The following is a 16,157-nucleotide window of genomic DNA, read 5'->3' as shown; positions in this document are numbered from 1 at the left end:
CAAGATGCCGTGGTCTGGAAACGATGATATGATGGGCCTAACCAAGTTGGAGCTCAAGACGCTTCTCATAGCAGTGGGACTCAATGCACGTGAGAACAAGCTTACTGTAAGACAAGAATAACTTACTCCTTTGGGGCTCTGCCAATTGACTAACAGTCTCAGTGTGACATGGACACCCTCGCATTGCTGATTGAAAAGAACTCGGGGACGATTGCTCGGCGTCATTTGAGCGACGGTACTAGAAAGCTTAAGCACTATGTTACTAAGCTTGAGGAGGAGCTAGAGGAGGAGTCTAAGTAGCTTTAGCTTCCTTGATCAGAGTCATCAGACTTGAATTCCGTATGTACTTGACATAGCGTCTCAAATGAAACAATCAGTCTGATAAAAAAATTTAATCATCTTCTTTCATCTATGGCTAATCAATTGACTCATATCATGAGCATTCCTTTGTCTAGAAGATGACATGAGGCTGGTGCGCCTTGGGGGAAAGTCCCATGCCTTTGTACACCGTCAAATTAAATAGGATATGTGCATCATTGCACATTTGTATCTTCGGAGTATTCGATAAACTCTCTCTGTTTCATATGATTTTAGTTCCTGTTTGAGAACAAGATAATTGTGGGTCTACATGTCAAAGAGAGATACTCCGTACACGTGCTCTCCTTACTGTAGACGGACTCCGCCGGAGAATCCAATCTTTACCCGTTATACCGTACTACAGAACATCAAGTCTGTACCTGAAATGTGGGGTTGTGGCAAGAATGATCAAGCCGAGTATTGGCCTATCGCTGGAAAAAAGCATCGGTTTATTTATTGCGCAATGTACAGAGTACAACAGTGTCTGTCACTCCAAGTAGGAGTGGATACCAAATGTAACGGATCGAACTTTCAACCCCTCGTTTTGTTCCAGGTCGTTCGATCATCTTCTTGACGCCAATCTACTTGCTGACCCCTTTTCACTGCATTCCAATCCCAAGGGACGGAAAATTACCGGTGGAAAGTCCGATCAGGCCTCCTCATTCCCGCTTTGTTGCATGAAGTCTGGATGCGCCCAGATCCACTTGGTTTCTATCTCGTATGGCATGACGATATCCCAACCTTTGGGGTGACCTCAGACCGGATGGGTTGTACTACCAGCCTTTTCAGCCCCGAATCCAACGTTGGCGAACGACATGTAAGGATAGGGTAAGAGGTTGGGGGCCTTGGTTGGGGGCCTTGGTTGAGGTATATCCTGTACTCCTTCAGCTAGAACAGTAGGGAATACTCCGTAGTGGACTCGTACAGGACTCGGACTATTCATAGAAAGTGGAAACAAATCAGAGAAAGTGGAATCTAGGGGCGCAGGGGCTGGTTCTATATTATGATTGGTGGATTCCTTGTATTTTCTTGTATTTCTGGTATCATACGTGTCACACGCTTACGACGACGATCAAGGGATACTTGATGTATCATACTAAACATTATGTGGATCCATGTACCACATCGTTTTTGCCCCTGAAAGTCCCCCTTTGTCTTAAGGTAATTCCGGTATTCAGGGATGGACACGCTGGCCTCTACTTAAACCACCACATCCGCCCACCTTGGATCTTCTTCCTCCCAAGAAGAACACCTGGCCTCTTGAGTCTGACTCGCTGACTCAACCCCCAATTCCCGGATTCTGTCCGGTGCCCGTGATGACAACGTGGCCTTGAGTGTGTAATTCATACCCTGACAGGGTCACTTACCCACTCGATCCCATTCATCACACGGCACCATTATATCCTATGATCTACGATATGTCAGACACCACTATCAATCCGCTGGATCTGCCAGCATCTCCATCCTCGGAGATGTTGACTGTCTCTCCCGCTGATACCTCATTGGATTCTCCGGAACCGGAGGATCTGGAGGAGGAGAAGAAGCCAGCGAAGAAGAGAAAGTCCTGGGGCCAGGAACTTCCAGTCCCAAAGACCAACCTCCCTCCACGGTATGTACACTAGTGCTGATAAAAATTGGTGATATCCATCTCTAATACTCTTGACCAGAAAACGTGCCAAGACAGACGATGAGAAGGAACAACGACGCATCGAACGGGTTCTCCGGAATCGCGCCGCAGCACAAACCTCGCGCGAGCGCAAGAGACTCGAGATGGAGAAGTTGGAAACCGAGAAGATCAGCATGGAACAACAGAACCAGTTCCTACTGCAACGGTTAACCCAGATGGAGGCGGAGAACAACCGCCTATCTCAACAGGTGGCGCAGTTATCCGCCGAAGTCCGTGGCTCTCGCAGCACCACCCCCAAGGCTGCATCTCCAGTCACAGTCACCGAATCCCCCACCCTCACCCCGACCCTGTTCAATCGGGAACGGTCAGAGCTCAACATTGAGCGCATCCCGTTCCCCACCCCCTCCACCGAATACTCCCCCACCCTCAAGCCCTCAACTCTGGCTGAGGCCTCCGACGCGACACAACATCCTGCAGCGGTGTTGTGTGACCTGCAGTGTCCGTCGCTGGCCTCGAAGGAGCTAGAAGTGCGCTCCCTCTCTTCGACCTCTCGAGTATCGACCCTGCAGTTTCAAATGATGCTGCAGCTCCTCTTTCTGACGATGACTTCCGTCGCCTCTTCCACGGTGACTCACCCTCTGAGTCAAATCCTTCATTCCCTGAAGACGGGTTTGCCTTTGGCGTTCTCGACGGTGGAGATCTTTCAGCATTTCCCTTTGATTCTTTGGTTGATTTCGACCCCGAGTCTGTCGTCCTCGAAGGCGTCGACCCGACCGGTCTTTCGGATGAAGCTTCTCATCAGACTACTAGCTTGCAGCCCAGCCTTGGCGCGTCCACTCCGCGATGCGACGGGCAGAGCATTGCAGCTAGCGGTTAGTGAGCAAAGTTTCCCGCAGACCGGGTCGGCCGACGCCCCGGAGGGTCGACCGCGGTGGGAGTCGTTGTTGACCATGGCCTGGGCAATCGATCGTCTCAGCCAGTCTCAACCCCGACCTAATATGAAATCCGGACGGCGACGCAGTTACGGAAAGAGAATCAATCGGAGTACACGGAGTTCTTGGAGTTCAAACATTGGAGAGACAGCGTCTCTATTGGGCAAACAATGAGGTCTGTTGTGATTATATGTATACTAGCTTTATAACCAAAGCCTCAAATTGACTGGCTATTTATCATGATTATAACAATAAACATTGTAAACACTGGTACTATTATCGCTGCCTACAATCCAACAGATAGATAATAAAAGGTAGAAATTCCTATACTTAACTTGATCAAATCGTGTTGAATAACGCTAACAACTGAATGCGGTCAGTGACGTTTGCCACCAAATCCTCCCCTCTCCAACCCCCATCCCCCAACTCCCTCCAGTTTCTCCAGTTTCTCCAGTCTCTCTAGTCTTGATTTCCTTCACCTCTCATTCTCTACATTTAACATCTGGGGTTTTCAAACAGACAACATGGTTCGCAAAGACCCTATCTTCGAAGCCCGCACAAATGTCAAGGTGAGTGGCCCCCCGCATCGCCTGCATAAAACAACATAACTAAACCATATCAGCTTCACTCCAACCGCCTCAAGAAAGAGGCCATCCGAGCGGAAGCAACGTATAAATCCGAAAAAGCCAAAGCCGACAGAGCAATGAAGAACCGCGAATTCCAAATCGCCCGTATCCACGCCGGTTCCGCAGTCCGCGAAAAGCGGCGCCAAGTCACGCTGAAGTCCGAAGCCGCCCGCGCCGATGTGATAATCAACGAACTCAAAGCCGCGCAGAGCACACGCGACACATCAAGAACCTTGGCGCTGGCTTCGCGCGGTCTGGATGCAGCGTCCAAGAGCGTGAACCTCGAGCACCTGATTGCGCATGCGAACAATTTCTTGGCGCGGTCGGAGGATTTCAAGATTGCTAGTAGTGCGATCGAGGATGTTGCGCAGGGAGTGTCGATGCAGGAGTATGGAGCGGAGGGAGAATCGGAGGTTGATCGGATGATGGAACAGTTGGCCGATGATGCGGGGATCGAGATGCGTAGGGCTTTAGATGCGGAGAAGGCTCCTGAAGCGGAGGTCAAAGAGCAGCAGCAGCAGCCTGCTGAAGTTGAGGATGGGTTAGAGTCGAGACTGCGGGCTTTGAGGGCTTTGACTTAAGTCTGGTGTTCGATAACTATATATCCATGCTCTTGCTCCTGCTCTTGCTCATTGTCTGCGTGCATCCATACATTACCTGGATATAAGATTGTTCTGGGTGGCGCTCATGGCGACTTTACGAATTATGCCTTTGAAGAATGCGGGTTTATTTCTATATCGGCTTTGATATTGTCATACATATTAATCCTACCAATCCTATAAGGTTACAAACAGCCTATTACCTAAGTAATGTTGCCTTGCCAAGACTCGGCCAAGTACCGATTGATTGGAGCATCCATCGGCTACTCTAACTTCTTTTTCCTCTTTTTCTCGGAGCCTCGTCTAACGCCAAGCAAGCAAAATTAGGGTCTCAGGGTCTCAGGGTCTCAGGGTCTGAATCTTCCTGCTTTGCAACATGATACTACTTTGAAATAATTGACCTAGTAAAATCAATCATCTATTCACCATCCATCCCTCTGTTTCCAGTCTAAGCGAAGTCCTATATTGGGATTGATGGCCGAAGAGTCCCGAAACTAAAACAAACTAGCTAAACATCAGACCCTGATTTCCACCAAATCGTCTTCCTTGAACCAATCACATCCTTTATACAAAGCCTGGGCTTCTTTAGCGTTGTAGGCGAGATACACTCTAACCCCAAATTAGAATAACGTAGCTTTTGCTAGCCCCCAAATATAGGGTCTTTAGCGTGTGTTCCAAGGCAAATTTGGTTCATAAGGCCTTGAGGCGCCTGCAGGGTCTTCAGGGTTTTCTTTTTTCTTTTCTTTAGGGGAAGCTTTCTATACCAATTCAGGGTCATTTTCATAATGGCACCTTTACACTCGTTTAGTATTCTGTCACTCGTTTTCACTACCTTCCTTCCTTCCGTTCTCGCAAAGCCATGGATTGTCACCGAGGCCTATGAAGAGGTCCGTGTGACTGGGTATGCATATGATGAATACCAGGAATCCTATGTCCCGACGGTGACCACCTCGATTGAAGAGATCAGACCGACAGAGTCTCCGTTGCCTGAGGCTGTCTCGACCATTACCTCTGTTGACGAATTCTCGTCAGTGACCATCATTCAACAATTGTACCCCACCAACGTGGGCACGCCGGTTCCTTACTACTATGACTACTATAACTATGGTACGGATGACACCGACCATACCACTGTCTACGTGATCAATATCACCTACTCAGCGGCAACGGCATGTTCAACCCAATGGACCACCACAACCGCGGTGCCTGTGTACCCTCCCGATGCCATCGCGAATCTCCTCCCCACAACCGCAATGTCGACTTCACTCTCCGTAGACAACTCGAGGCCCTTTGAACCAACAACCTACACTGTGGACTACATCTGGATCGAACCAACCCAGATTCCATCCTCTTCATTGAGCTATCTCAGCTCGGTATATGCCCCAAGCACCCAATACGATGATAGCTGCTACTATTCCACGGGCAACAGCTATTGCGAAGACTGCAACTATTACGACTACGACGACTACGAGGGAAACTGGTTCTTCGACCCCTGGTACCTCGGCGGCGGTATCTCGCCCTTCGCCTTAACGATGATCATCCTCTTCGGCTGGATAGGCGTTTGGCTAATCGCCGGCTTCATCGAAGCCTGGGTCCGTTTCCGCCGTCTTTGCCTCGGCTGGCAAACGCGTCGTGGCATCCCCCTCTGCTGGGCCTTTACCGCTCTCCCGATCTCACTGCTGTTGATCATAGGCTTCCGCAAAGGTTTCCGATCTCGCAGCGAGACTGACGCGGCCGAATTGCGGAAGCAGTGGGATAGTCTGGGATTCTGGAAAAAGCTGAAGCTGTTCTTTGTCTGGGGATTCCGCTTCAAGTACCCGCCTATGTTGGGTGAAGCGCCGCCTCGTGTGAAGGCTAGTAAGCAGCCTGGTCAGAAAGGTGTTAAACAGCCGCGGGAGTCGCTACTAGGTCCGGAGCCTATGGCAACAGGAGCTGCGCAGCCGAGGGGTGTGTCTGAAAACACGGATCCGGAGATGGGTGAAGTTGAGAACAACTCTCGATCTTCGGGTCAGGATGATCAGCCTACTTCAGGTGCATTGGATGGACATCACGCGGACATCAGTCGGGCTGAGTAGATGGACTTGTATGTTGGTGTTCATTGTATAGACTCGTCTTAATTAGTGTGTTGTGTGGAAGTTCAGTGGTTATGTACGATGTTGATACTCATGTCCACTTTTGATATAATCAACTAGTATCCTTCCCCTGTGAGCTACATAGTGTGTGAAGTACATACTAGCCCGAAGTATACATTGTGTATTCATCATTCGAATTGTTCAGTGATCTATCGTTTATTCAAAACTGTAAGATCCTACAGTGTTAGGGTAAAAGAACCGTGATGATAGAAAATAAAAAAACCAAAAAAATAAAGCTTGGTCCTGAGGTGTAAAAACAAAAAAAGAACCGAACGCGGGGGTCGAACCCGCAACCTTGAGATTAAGAGTCTCACGCTCTACCGATTGAGCTAGCCCGGCTGGGCTTGTGAGAGGTAGTTGTATATATTGATTCATATCCTAAACCTTACTGTACTCCACTAAGTACTGATCACCCGAATACCCGACGCTCATGCATGTACTGGGCGCGTTATACATCCGCACACTCCTGGCAGACATACCCATGGAGGAGTCGGTACGACCCACTCCTGGCCAGCATGGAAAGCAGCCCGCATGTTTAAATTGCCGGCGTAGCAAGATCCGCTGCGCCCGACCAGAGGGCCATGACCGCTGTGAGAAATGCAGACAAAGCGACGTGGAGTGTATCGTTCCCAGTCACCAACTCGGCCGCCAGAAGGGTGTAAAGAAGTTAGTTGTAAACTGAATACTACATGATGCATGCTGATTGTCCTTCCTAGCAAACGCAAGGGGCTGGAGAAAGCTATCCACCAGATTGAACAAGCCATTAAGCGGCCCAAGCTTGATGCGGTTGGCCCTTATGATAAGGCTATTTCAGACTTACAGGACCTACTCAGTCGGGTTCAGGGCCAACTGGCAAGTGATTCAGACAGTTTTGCAGCATCGGAACGCCCCCCTCCACCTGCACATGATAATGTAGATGAGAGTTTGGCTCTCGATGATGCGGAGAATCCGTTGCAGCTGCTGGCGCGGGCTTCAGATCTGCAGCTCTCGCCTACAGAATTGCGCCGGGAGTTGAAGTCTCCCCAACCGCCGTCAGTGCCGAAAATATCGCAGAATAGTAGCTCTACAGATTTCAGCGCGAAATCTTTCTTCGTCCCTACGCGGGCGAACTTGGACGTTGGACCGGAGCTGGATCCTGTTGATCTCGGCTTGGTCACGTTCGACGAGTCCGAGAGTTTGTTTTCTTTGTAAGTTTATCGTGTCTTTCTCGAATGCCTCTAATATTTCTAGTTTTTATCAACATCTTGCTCATACGCGATGGGGACTGGATCCCTTCGTGCACACTGCGGAATTTGTGCGGGATCAGTCGGCCTTTCTTTTTACGTCAATTCTGGCTACAGCCGCTCTGTTTCTACCATCCGCCGCGGCATTATCAAAGCGACTGGGCAGGCATTGTAAATGGCTCGCTAAGCAGGTGATGACGGAGAGGTACAGATCAGTGGAGATTGTTCTTGCATTCATGGTGAATGTGCCTTGGATGGCACCTGGTGAGCGACTCGGTGATGATGATACGTGCTCGTATATTGCCATGGCATTGACCGTGGCGCTGGATCTATCTTTGAATAAGATCGTAACACCGTCCTCCAGCTTTGATCAGAATCTTTTGAGCCGACTGGCTCGAGCTGACTGCATTGACGCAAAGAAAGCATTGCAAATGGATGGATTCGACGTTGATTCCAATTCTGAATGGGGTCGTCGATTACTGCGAAGGCGGGAGAGAACTTGGATAGCGTTGTTCGTCGTTGAACGAGGGTGAGATTGACTATATTACTTTCAATGATCTCATTAATTAACCAGTCACAGTGTTTGTCTTGCCCGTGGAAGAAGCTACACCGTCCCTCCAACAGCACTTCTCGAGAATTGTGATGCGTGGCATCTTTCGGATATTGCAGACCGACGAGACGGACCTATGAATTCCATGGCTGTTCTGCGCAGAGATCTTGTACGTCAGGTGGCAACGAGTTTGACCCAGCTGACCATACTAGGATGAATTATTCAGAAAAGTCAAGTCCAGCTGTGATATCTATCGAGTCGTCGACACCGGATCTGAGGCTGCCCAATCGTACGTCCCTCATCCGGATGATTTACCATTTGCTAATATGGGAAAGAATTAAATCTACGATAGAGAGCTTCTACGATCGATGGTATAAGACATGGGCGCTGGCGATTAGCGAAGGCGGAAGTAAGTATGGTTTCCGCCACTGAAAAGCTTTAACTCACAACAGCAGCGCGCTCCCTTCCACCTTATGTTGAGATTCTAGTGACCCACACCCAGCTTTCAACCTACGGTGGTGTCATCAATCATCCCACTGCACCCCTTGAAGTCAAGCGCTTCTTCCGAGCGGCCGGTCTATCGGCTGCACTGAACGTTCTCCGAGCCGCTATCCAAGGAGAATCCCGACTCAAGTCCATGCCAAACAACACCGTCATCATGATATCCTTCGCCGCATGCTCTGCTCTTAGCCTCAGCGTCACCCCTGGCGACAGTCGATCTAGCTTGGCGCCTAGCGTGCGAACCTTGATAGAAGAAACGGCCGGGGTTCTGGAACGCATCGGAGCTACACCCAGCCATAGAAATGGCGCTTCTGTATTATATGGGCGATTTCTGCGCGAACTTATTCGCCGGGGACCTACCATTCCCCTCGGGCAGATGGAAAATCACGACCCCTTGCTTCATCCCCCCTGGAGAGACCCGTATCTGTCCCTCAGCCAGTCACCGGGGACCTGTGGACCGAACCTATGCAATTTTCTGCTATGTCGGATGGACAGATTATCGATGCGGTCAATCGGGCGGGGAGTGCCTTTGGGGCGTCGATACCTGACGTGCCGGTGGATGATATGCTTTGTTGGGATTGGTTTGATTTTGCCAATACTGATTTTGGGCTATAGCTATCCCTATTTCCTGTATATGATTATGATTTTTTTTGTATATATGTGAATGCTGATTTGAACCAATATTGTATTGGGGACACTTGCCCCTGATGTTGCCCGAGTGGAGTCACAGCCTTGGGATCACGTCATCGTGGACCCTGATTTGAGACGCTTGTATAAGCTCCAAGCCCCAACCCAAGTCCTATTCATCATGTTTATATACTCACATTCTTGAATATTTACTCTATACCTCACTGAAAAAGCTAAAAGATCCCAAAACAGCTCAAGGAGTGCACCAATCCCTCAACCCAATGGGCATTGACATCACCCTATTAGCCCCCGGTCCAGCCGGTACCTCCATGATCGGCGAAAGCAGCATTGACGCCGCTGCCCGACGAGCGTACGCGCGGAAACAGTGAGAAGCGGAGAAGAAGCTTGAAGAAATTCCTGATCCCACCGAAGACAAAGACAAAGATAGCGCGCAGTCTGAAAAGAAGTAGGCGCAGAGCAGTGCAGAAAATGATACAGATGCATTGGGATTAGCGTCTAATCAGGTTACGAGTGGAGAGGGTAGGATTTGGGGGACTTGGAAACGAGTGAGAGAGACTTTCGAAGTTAAGTATGTCTATGACGTTTATATCTTACTTAAAGTATTTTGGCAATTTAGATACATAGAATTGAAGTTGGAGCATTAAACATCTACTCAAAGGCCAGCGGAAATAAAAGTAACACCGAAGAGTCAAGTTACCGTGTAAATCTTGAAATTCGGCAGCAAAATCTGGGGAAAGAGCGGGGGGACGCTCGGACATAAATGTGGACGCCGATAGTTATTGTCATTTTTCCTTTTCGCACATCACTCCATTCATCCTACAGCATTTTAAACACATCAGACAGTTCTTAGATATCATGGAACCCAAACCTGGAATCGTGCAGTTGGAAGAGGCCAAGCAGGGCTTGGCGCTGGATCGATTTGGGGATCAGGAGCACCAGGAAAAGCTGACTCGTCGCTTACTGCTAAAGCTTGATTTTCGGTAAGTATACCTCTTTCATTATCCTAACTGTGCCATTGGTTCTTGCTCTAGGGGTGAACAGCTAATCGATGGACAACAGGATCCTTCCTATGCTATCTCTCTTGTTCCTCTGCTCGTTCCTCGATCGCACTAATGTCGGAAATGCCAAAATCATTGGCTTGGAAAGCGACCTCAATATCACGGACCACCAATACGACATTGGATTGACCGTCTTCTACCTCTTTTATATCTGCAGGTGGGTGTCATGTGCCAGATATCTATAGCAATGAACAAACACTGATTCTGTAGTGAGCTGCCGAGTAATCTCGTGCTGAAAAAGGCCTCCCCGAGGATCTGGCTACCATCCCTGACCATTATATGGGGAATAATCACAATGTGTTTAGGCTTTGTACAGAATTATGGCGGGTTCGTGGCAGTCCGCGCTCTGTTAGGCATTGCGGAAGGTGGACTACTACCTGGAATGGTGAGTGATCTGCCAAACTTAAGAACGCGTCTGATACTTGCAGGTACTGTATTTGTCGTCATTCTATAGGCGAACGGATTTGGCCCTCCGCATTGGTCTGTTCTATACCGCTGCGTCGTTATCAGGTGCATTTGGAGGTGAGTACTGCATCTGCATCTGCGGACTCGAATAACATTAGCATTTTGTTCAGGTCTTCTGGCCCGTGGACTCGCGGCAATTGCTCCCCGAGGAGGATTGGAGGGTTGGAGTTGGATTTTTATTATCGAGGGTCTTCTGGTGAGCAAAGACATCCATCTTCACCATCATACCGTTAACAAGATAGACCTTTGCCTGTGGTGCGCTCAGTTTCCTTGTTCTTCCCAATTCCTTGGACTCGGCTCCATTCCTTACGACCGAAGAGAGGGAGTTTGGACGTGAAAGATTGATGTTGGATAATCCTACCAGTGCTGAGGGGTATGTATCCAATTTTCTGAGAAGACTGTGCTAATTCTAACAGAACTCTGGCTGCCGAGGAGCAATCATTCATGTGGTCTGAAGTACGACGGGGCATTTTATGTGTGCAAGTGTGGCTGTCTGCATTTGCATACTTTGCCATTCTCTCTGGTCTTTATTCATTCGGTCTATTTGTGAGTTTCCAACTTAAAATTCAAGTTCAACTGCTGACTTTATAGCTACCAACCATCATCAAAAACCTCGGATTCGCCAAAGATGCCAATGATGTCCAACTATGGTCGGTTATTCCTTATGCGGTGGCAACGGTCGTTACAGGTAAGACACCCTCCCAGACCCAGAGTTCCAGCTGACGATCTAGTCATCGTGGCCTTTATATCGGATCATCTACACCTTCGAGGTGTGATTATGTTATTCACACTACCCATTGCCATTATTGGATATGCTATCATTGGCAACATCGATTCTCCACGTGTTCAGTATGGCATGACCTTTCTCATGGCTACTGGGCAGTATGCCAGTGTCCCCTGTATCTTGGTGTGGATTTCGAACAACTCAGCAGGCCATTATAAGCGAGCCACCACATCCGCATTGCAGTTGGCCATTGCAAACTGTGGAGGGTTTGTTGCAAGTACGTTGACCCAACTTTCTAAGGCTATTTTTAGACTAATATGTAGCAGCTTTCAACTATCCGAGTACAGATGGCCCGCAATTCCACCGAGGACATACTATTATCCTCGGCTTACTCGTGTTTGCCTGGTTTATGTGAGTAGAAACCTCCCCTACTTGGACTGTACTGACACATGAGCAGGATCCTCTGCAATGTGCTCTATTGCGCCAAAGTCAATCGCGATAAACGGAACGGCAAATATGATCAATACATTGGGTACAATGATGACCGGAATCCAGCATTCAAGATGGTGCTGTGATGAGTTCTAGATTTATGATTCAGATGATTGGCCATGTCGAAGAATCCTACTTTCAAATCCACCAATTTGAACTTCACCAATTACGAGATTCCAATCCTCTTGGCCCCATACAAATCATCCAACCTTGGAACCATTGATTGAATAGACCAAAGAGATTAATCACGGTATATATGGTTATCGTAATGTAATCATTCATTACTTACCCAGAGTAGCCTAGGCTCGGATGTTACATCTGAATTTGATGTTGAATGTCAGTGAATATCAGATCTATTTTTTTATCCAAATGCTTAAGATCAAGTTCAAGAATCGGTTAAAATAACATAAAATATAACATAAAATACTTATAGCATTCCTTCAATCGCTTTACCTCGTTGAGAGAACCAAGGTCTCAATCGTTCATTCTAACAAGCTTGTAAAGAATCGTGTCCAGCTACTGAGTCTCCTCATCATTCTCTTGCGCCCGTTTGCGCTGCTCAGCTTCCTTAGGAGCAAAGGTGAACAGCATGCCAAGATCATAAACAATCTTACAGCCACCCGCAATCATGAACGAGATACCGAACATGTTGTTCCGGGCCAGGATACCTGTGATAAGAGGGCCGAGACTCTGCGTGGTGGTTTTGACCACGTTGACCGCGCCCATAATGGCAGTCCGCTTATCGGAGGGCAGGGCTGCAGCAAGGAATGCACTTCTCGGGGCCACATCCATGCTCTGGGAACAGGCCCGAAGAACAAGGAAGGTTAGTGCCAATGGGAGGTTATTAGGCACAGAGATGAGCAGGAGACAGATAGCCGATGGCAGGTGAGTGAAGACCATGGTCTGGATTGTTAGCTAGTAAACTTTCAGGTTAGTCTGAAACGTACCTTGACATTACCGATGCGCTTGGCGATCGATGTTGCGACTAGCATCGAGGCCGCGGCAATGCTGCTAGTGAAGAAGAAGATAGTTCCCAATTCGCCTTCGGGTAGGTCGAACTTCCGGTGGAAGAAGTATGTCATCCATGACCTGATGGTTTAACCATTAGCACAGGTATAAACACAGCGGAGAAGAGAACCTACAGGGATGCCAATCCAGATGCAAAAGCGTCCAATCCGAAGAGGATGAACAAGCGAATGACCAAAGACCACAGATCGCCTTCGATGGTTGACCAAAACGACTTCTTCTTTGGGGCCTCCTGCACAACAGGGCTGGCCAGGAGCGGGCGGGTTTCCCCATTTTGCTCCTGTTCCTGCTCCTGTACTTCTTCCACAGTAGCCTCGACATCACGAGTCAGAGCCAGGGTCAGAATCAACTTGATCAAACCGACAGCTGCATAGACAAAGAAGATAATCCGACAAGAAGGAATAAACTCCCATCCATGCAAGGACTGCAGCGAAGTGATGATCCAACCACAAACAAGCTGACCAAGAGCAGTACCGGCGGTACCGACCAGCGAATACCAAGCAAAAACATCACTCAACAACTCATGCTTCGTAAGATGGGCTAGAGTCGACTCCTCCACAGCACGGAAGGGGCCGATTTCATTCCCACTGCCAAAAGTCAACATCCGGGAACAAAACAGAGAATGGAAATCTCACATACCTCGGACTAATAACACCAAAAACAGCAGCAGCCAAAAGAATCCAATAATTGCCAAATATCGCGAAAATCACACCACTACCCGCCATTAGAATCGATCCCAACGAAAGAACCGCCTTCCGACCCATTGCATCAGCGAAAAGAGTCAAGAAGAAACTAATCACGACATCTCCGACTAAGGTCAGGGTCATGAATAGACCGATTCGATCATCAGAGATACCAATGGCGGATAGATAAGATGCGAGAATTAGCGTTGAGCCGCCGTATGCAAATAGTCGCACGAAGCGCTGAGCGCAAAGGAACTTGACGTCGCGTGGCGAGTGCCACATGGTGATGAGACCTAATTCATCAAGGGCGTGCTTTATGACGCGAATGACGCGTGATTGTTCCATGATCAAGGATGGAGAAACAAAAGGAGAGATAGAAACAGAAACAGAAACCTAAAGATGAGGAAGTTGTTAAGTCCGAGCGGAGTCAATTTTGCCGTTTTCCAAGGTTCTGGTGGAGACGTTTTAGGCTTCAACATTTGATTGGAGAAAAAAAATCGCCGATGGCCATTAAATATTTATATACACATGTGCATCCATTGATCACTCAGTCTTCGGTGGCCATTTCACTCGTCGTTCAGCCCGAACATACAAATTATTTGGTCGTATCAACTGGAACATAGGATCATACTCAATCGGCCCATCACTCTCTCGAGTAAACTTATACCGATAAAGAAGTTTCGGTAAGAAAACCTTCACCTCCTGCAAAGCAAAGTTGAATCCAATACACATTCGCGGTCCAGCAGCGAAAGGAATGTATGCAGCCTTGTGACGGTTCTTGACCTCGTCGCGATCCCAGCGATCGGGATCAAAGCGCGCAGGATTATCCCAGACGTTCGGGTTATTGTGGATGTGGTGGAGAGCTGGGATGACGATGGAGTCTTGGGGGAGTTTGTATCCACCAGGGAGAATCATATCGACCTTTGCTGTGCGAGCGGGTTGGTAGGAGGGATTGTGGCGACGTTGTGTTTCTTTGATGAATTTGTCCAGGAAGGTCAATTTGTCGGTTAAATCCGCTGTGATTAGGGTGTCGGCATCGATGTCGTGATCGATTAGCTCTTGCAGCAGGCGATCTTGCATGCCTGGGTAGTTGACGACGGAGTAAAGGAGCCAAGAGAGGAGGGAGCTGGTTGTGGTGAATCCAGCACCAGTGGCTACGACCAAGGCTGACATCAAGCTTGCCTTGGGCAGTTTCTCGCCCTTGTTGTCTGTGGCACGAATGGCATAGTCTATCATGGTTAGCATCTTATCAATTTTTGTCTCTTCCGTCAGCTACTCACCAACCATATTGGAAGCCGTGAGAGCTGCATCCTGAAGGGGCAGGTCTTTGATACCACCACGGGCTGCGTTTTTGATGGATTCGGTGACCATTTCGACGATCCGTACTCGTGCGTCGCGCAGTTTCTTCGGATCACCAAATGGCAATTTACCGTACCAGTCACCCCACGCCGACACCTTCTTGTTCAGAGTCAACGATTCCGCAATGCGGTACACCAGCTCGTGAGGCGGGGCAGTGGGAGAGGTAAAGTGGTGAAAGTCGATGCCCAGCACCAGCTTACCAACTGCCTGCGAACCCAGTTTCAGCATGTACTGGTAAACATTCCATGCTTCACCTTGCTCGTCAAAGTGATCAAACACAGAGAAAGCATCCTCGACAGTCTGCTGCATAGTTGGCGCATAGTGACGAACGGCCTTGGGGCCAAGAGCAGGAGGAAGGAACTTATGAGCAGCACGCCACTCGGGGGTGTCAGTATCTCCTAAGAAGACACCGGCCTCCTTGTTTTTGATCGGGTACAAGGGGTGTGACTCGTTGATATTCTTGGTGAAAAAGTCCGACTCAGAAAAGACAATCTGTGACAGTTGAGGATCGTTGGTATGATAGATTGTACGGCCCATGTTGGTGGTCTTGAAAATTGGGCCATATTGATCAAATAGGCGTTGATGGTTTCCTAAATGATCGGGGTAAACTTCGAAGAAGTTTCCCACAAATGGTAGGCCTTTGGGACCCGGAATTTCTCGCACAGGTTTGCCATCGATGGCGATAGCGATGGGGTCTTGACTTGTGAGAATCTCCGATGGAGTAGAGAGCTCTGCGTCTTCTGTCTGGAAGGAGATACCTATGTCGAGTTAACCTAGAACGGTAATTTGAGTTAGTCAAGACATACCAGTGGGCTCAACGATAGCAAACTGTCCTGCAACCCAAAGTTGAATTCCAGCATAATCGAGAGTTGACTCCAACTCGACATTACGAGCGGAAGCACTGGGCTCACCCAGCAAGTAGAACTGTTTTACCGACATGTCAAGTATGAGGATTCCAGGAGAAAAGACTCAGAAAGACTCGACTCGAACGAATATTTATAAAATATGCAATTCGCGCATATCCCTTTTGAGCCCTAAGACTCCAATGTAGAATAAATCCCGTTCCATAGTAAACTTCAATAAGCCGATTGGCTGCCTCGGTACTCTTGAGGTTTTAGATATCGGTCCCACTATGATGATCTAATTGAGCCATGATCG

General features: G+C 48.5%; 8 protein-coding genes across 8 annotated transcripts; 6 read left to right on the top strand and 2 right to left on the bottom strand.

Annotated features, from left to right (window-relative positions):
- Nucleotides 1-4: 4 nt before the first annotated feature.
- On the top strand, nt 5-300 carry N7520_002542 (uncharacterized protein; the record flags this gene model as incomplete). The annotated part of the gene is made up of 2 exons (XM_057136477.1): nt 5-106; nt 157-300. 2 exons carry the CDS (start codon nt 5-7, stop codon nt 298-300), a joined length of 246 nt encoding a protein of 81 aa, XP_056999163.1.
- A 1,475-nt stretch (nt 301-1,775) lies between these two features.
- hacA (transcription factor HAC1) lies at nt 1,776-3,090 on the top strand (the record flags this gene model as incomplete). The annotated part of the gene is made up of 2 exons (XM_057136476.1): nt 1,776-1,966; nt 2,025-3,090. The coding sequence occupies 2 exons, from the start codon at nt 1,776-1,778 to the stop codon at nt 3,088-3,090; spliced, it is 1,257 nt and encodes a 418-aa protein (XP_056999162.1).
- Nucleotides 3,091-3,440: 350 nt separating this feature from the next.
- On the top strand, nt 3,441-4,123 carry N7520_002540 (putative SNF7 family protein Fti1/Did2; the record flags this gene model as incomplete). Its single annotated transcript, XM_057136475.1, has 2 exons — nt 3,441-3,485; nt 3,539-4,123. 2 exons carry the CDS (start codon nt 3,441-3,443, stop codon nt 4,121-4,123), a joined length of 630 nt encoding a protein of 209 aa, XP_056999161.1.
- Nucleotides 4,124-4,926: 803 nt separating this feature from the next.
- On the top strand, nt 4,927-6,216 carry N7520_002539 (uncharacterized protein; the record flags this gene model as incomplete). Its single annotated transcript, XM_057136474.1, has 1 exon — nt 4,927-6,216. The coding sequence occupies one exon, from the start codon at nt 4,927-4,929 to the stop codon at nt 6,214-6,216; it is 1,290 nt and encodes a 429-aa protein (XP_056999160.1).
- Nucleotides 6,217-6,754: 538 nt separating this feature from the next.
- On the top strand, nt 6,755-9,162 carry N7520_002538 (Zn(II)2Cys6 transcription factor domain-containing protein; the record flags this gene model as incomplete). The annotated part of the gene is made up of 8 exons (XM_057136473.1): nt 6,755-6,939; nt 6,990-7,460; nt 7,504-8,025; nt 8,077-8,215; nt 8,278-8,335; nt 8,399-8,455; nt 8,499-8,812; nt 8,848-9,162. The coding sequence occupies 8 exons, from the start codon at nt 6,755-6,757 to the stop codon at nt 9,160-9,162; spliced, it is 2,061 nt and encodes a 686-aa protein (XP_056999159.1).
- Nucleotides 9,163-10,050: 888 nt separating this feature from the next.
- N7520_002537 (uncharacterized protein) lies at nt 10,051-12,017 on the top strand (the record flags this gene model as incomplete). Its single annotated transcript, XM_057136472.1, has 11 exons — nt 10,051-10,175; nt 10,255-10,410; nt 10,464-10,638; nt 10,682-10,775; nt 10,829-10,914; nt 10,961-11,091; nt 11,135-11,264; nt 11,310-11,406; nt 11,450-11,719; nt 11,769-11,853; nt 11,900-12,017. 11 exons carry the CDS (start codon nt 10,051-10,053, stop codon nt 12,015-12,017), a joined length of 1,467 nt encoding a protein of 488 aa, XP_056999158.1.
- Nucleotides 12,018-12,447: 430 nt separating this feature from the next.
- Nucleotides 12,448-13,985, bottom strand: N7520_002536 (putative MFS transporter; the record flags this gene model as incomplete). Its single annotated transcript, XM_057136471.1, has 4 exons — nt 12,448-12,834; nt 12,879-13,020; nt 13,074-13,544; nt 13,597-13,985. 4 exons carry the CDS (start codon nt 13,983-13,985, stop codon nt 12,448-12,450), a joined length of 1,389 nt encoding a protein of 462 aa, XP_056999157.1.
- Nucleotides 13,986-14,183: 198 nt separating this feature from the next.
- On the bottom strand, nt 14,184-15,938 carry N7520_002535 (cytochrome P450; the record flags this gene model as incomplete). Its single annotated transcript, XM_057136470.1, has 3 exons — nt 14,184-14,869; nt 14,921-15,757; nt 15,806-15,938. 3 exons carry the CDS (start codon nt 15,936-15,938, stop codon nt 14,184-14,186), a joined length of 1,656 nt encoding a protein of 551 aa, XP_056999156.1.
- Between the last annotated feature and the right edge of the window lie 219 nt (nt 15,939-16,157).

Source organism: Penicillium odoratum (genome assembly GCF_028828045.1).
Source record: "Penicillium odoratum strain IBT 22623 chromosome Unknown utg000002l_segment0_segment0, whole genome shotgun sequence".
Classification (NCBI taxonomy): Eukaryota; Fungi; Ascomycota; class Eurotiomycetes; order Eurotiales; family Aspergillaceae; genus Penicillium; species Penicillium odoratum.
Note: the sequence above shows the minus strand (reverse complement) of the source record. Positions and strands in the feature narration are given on the sequence as shown.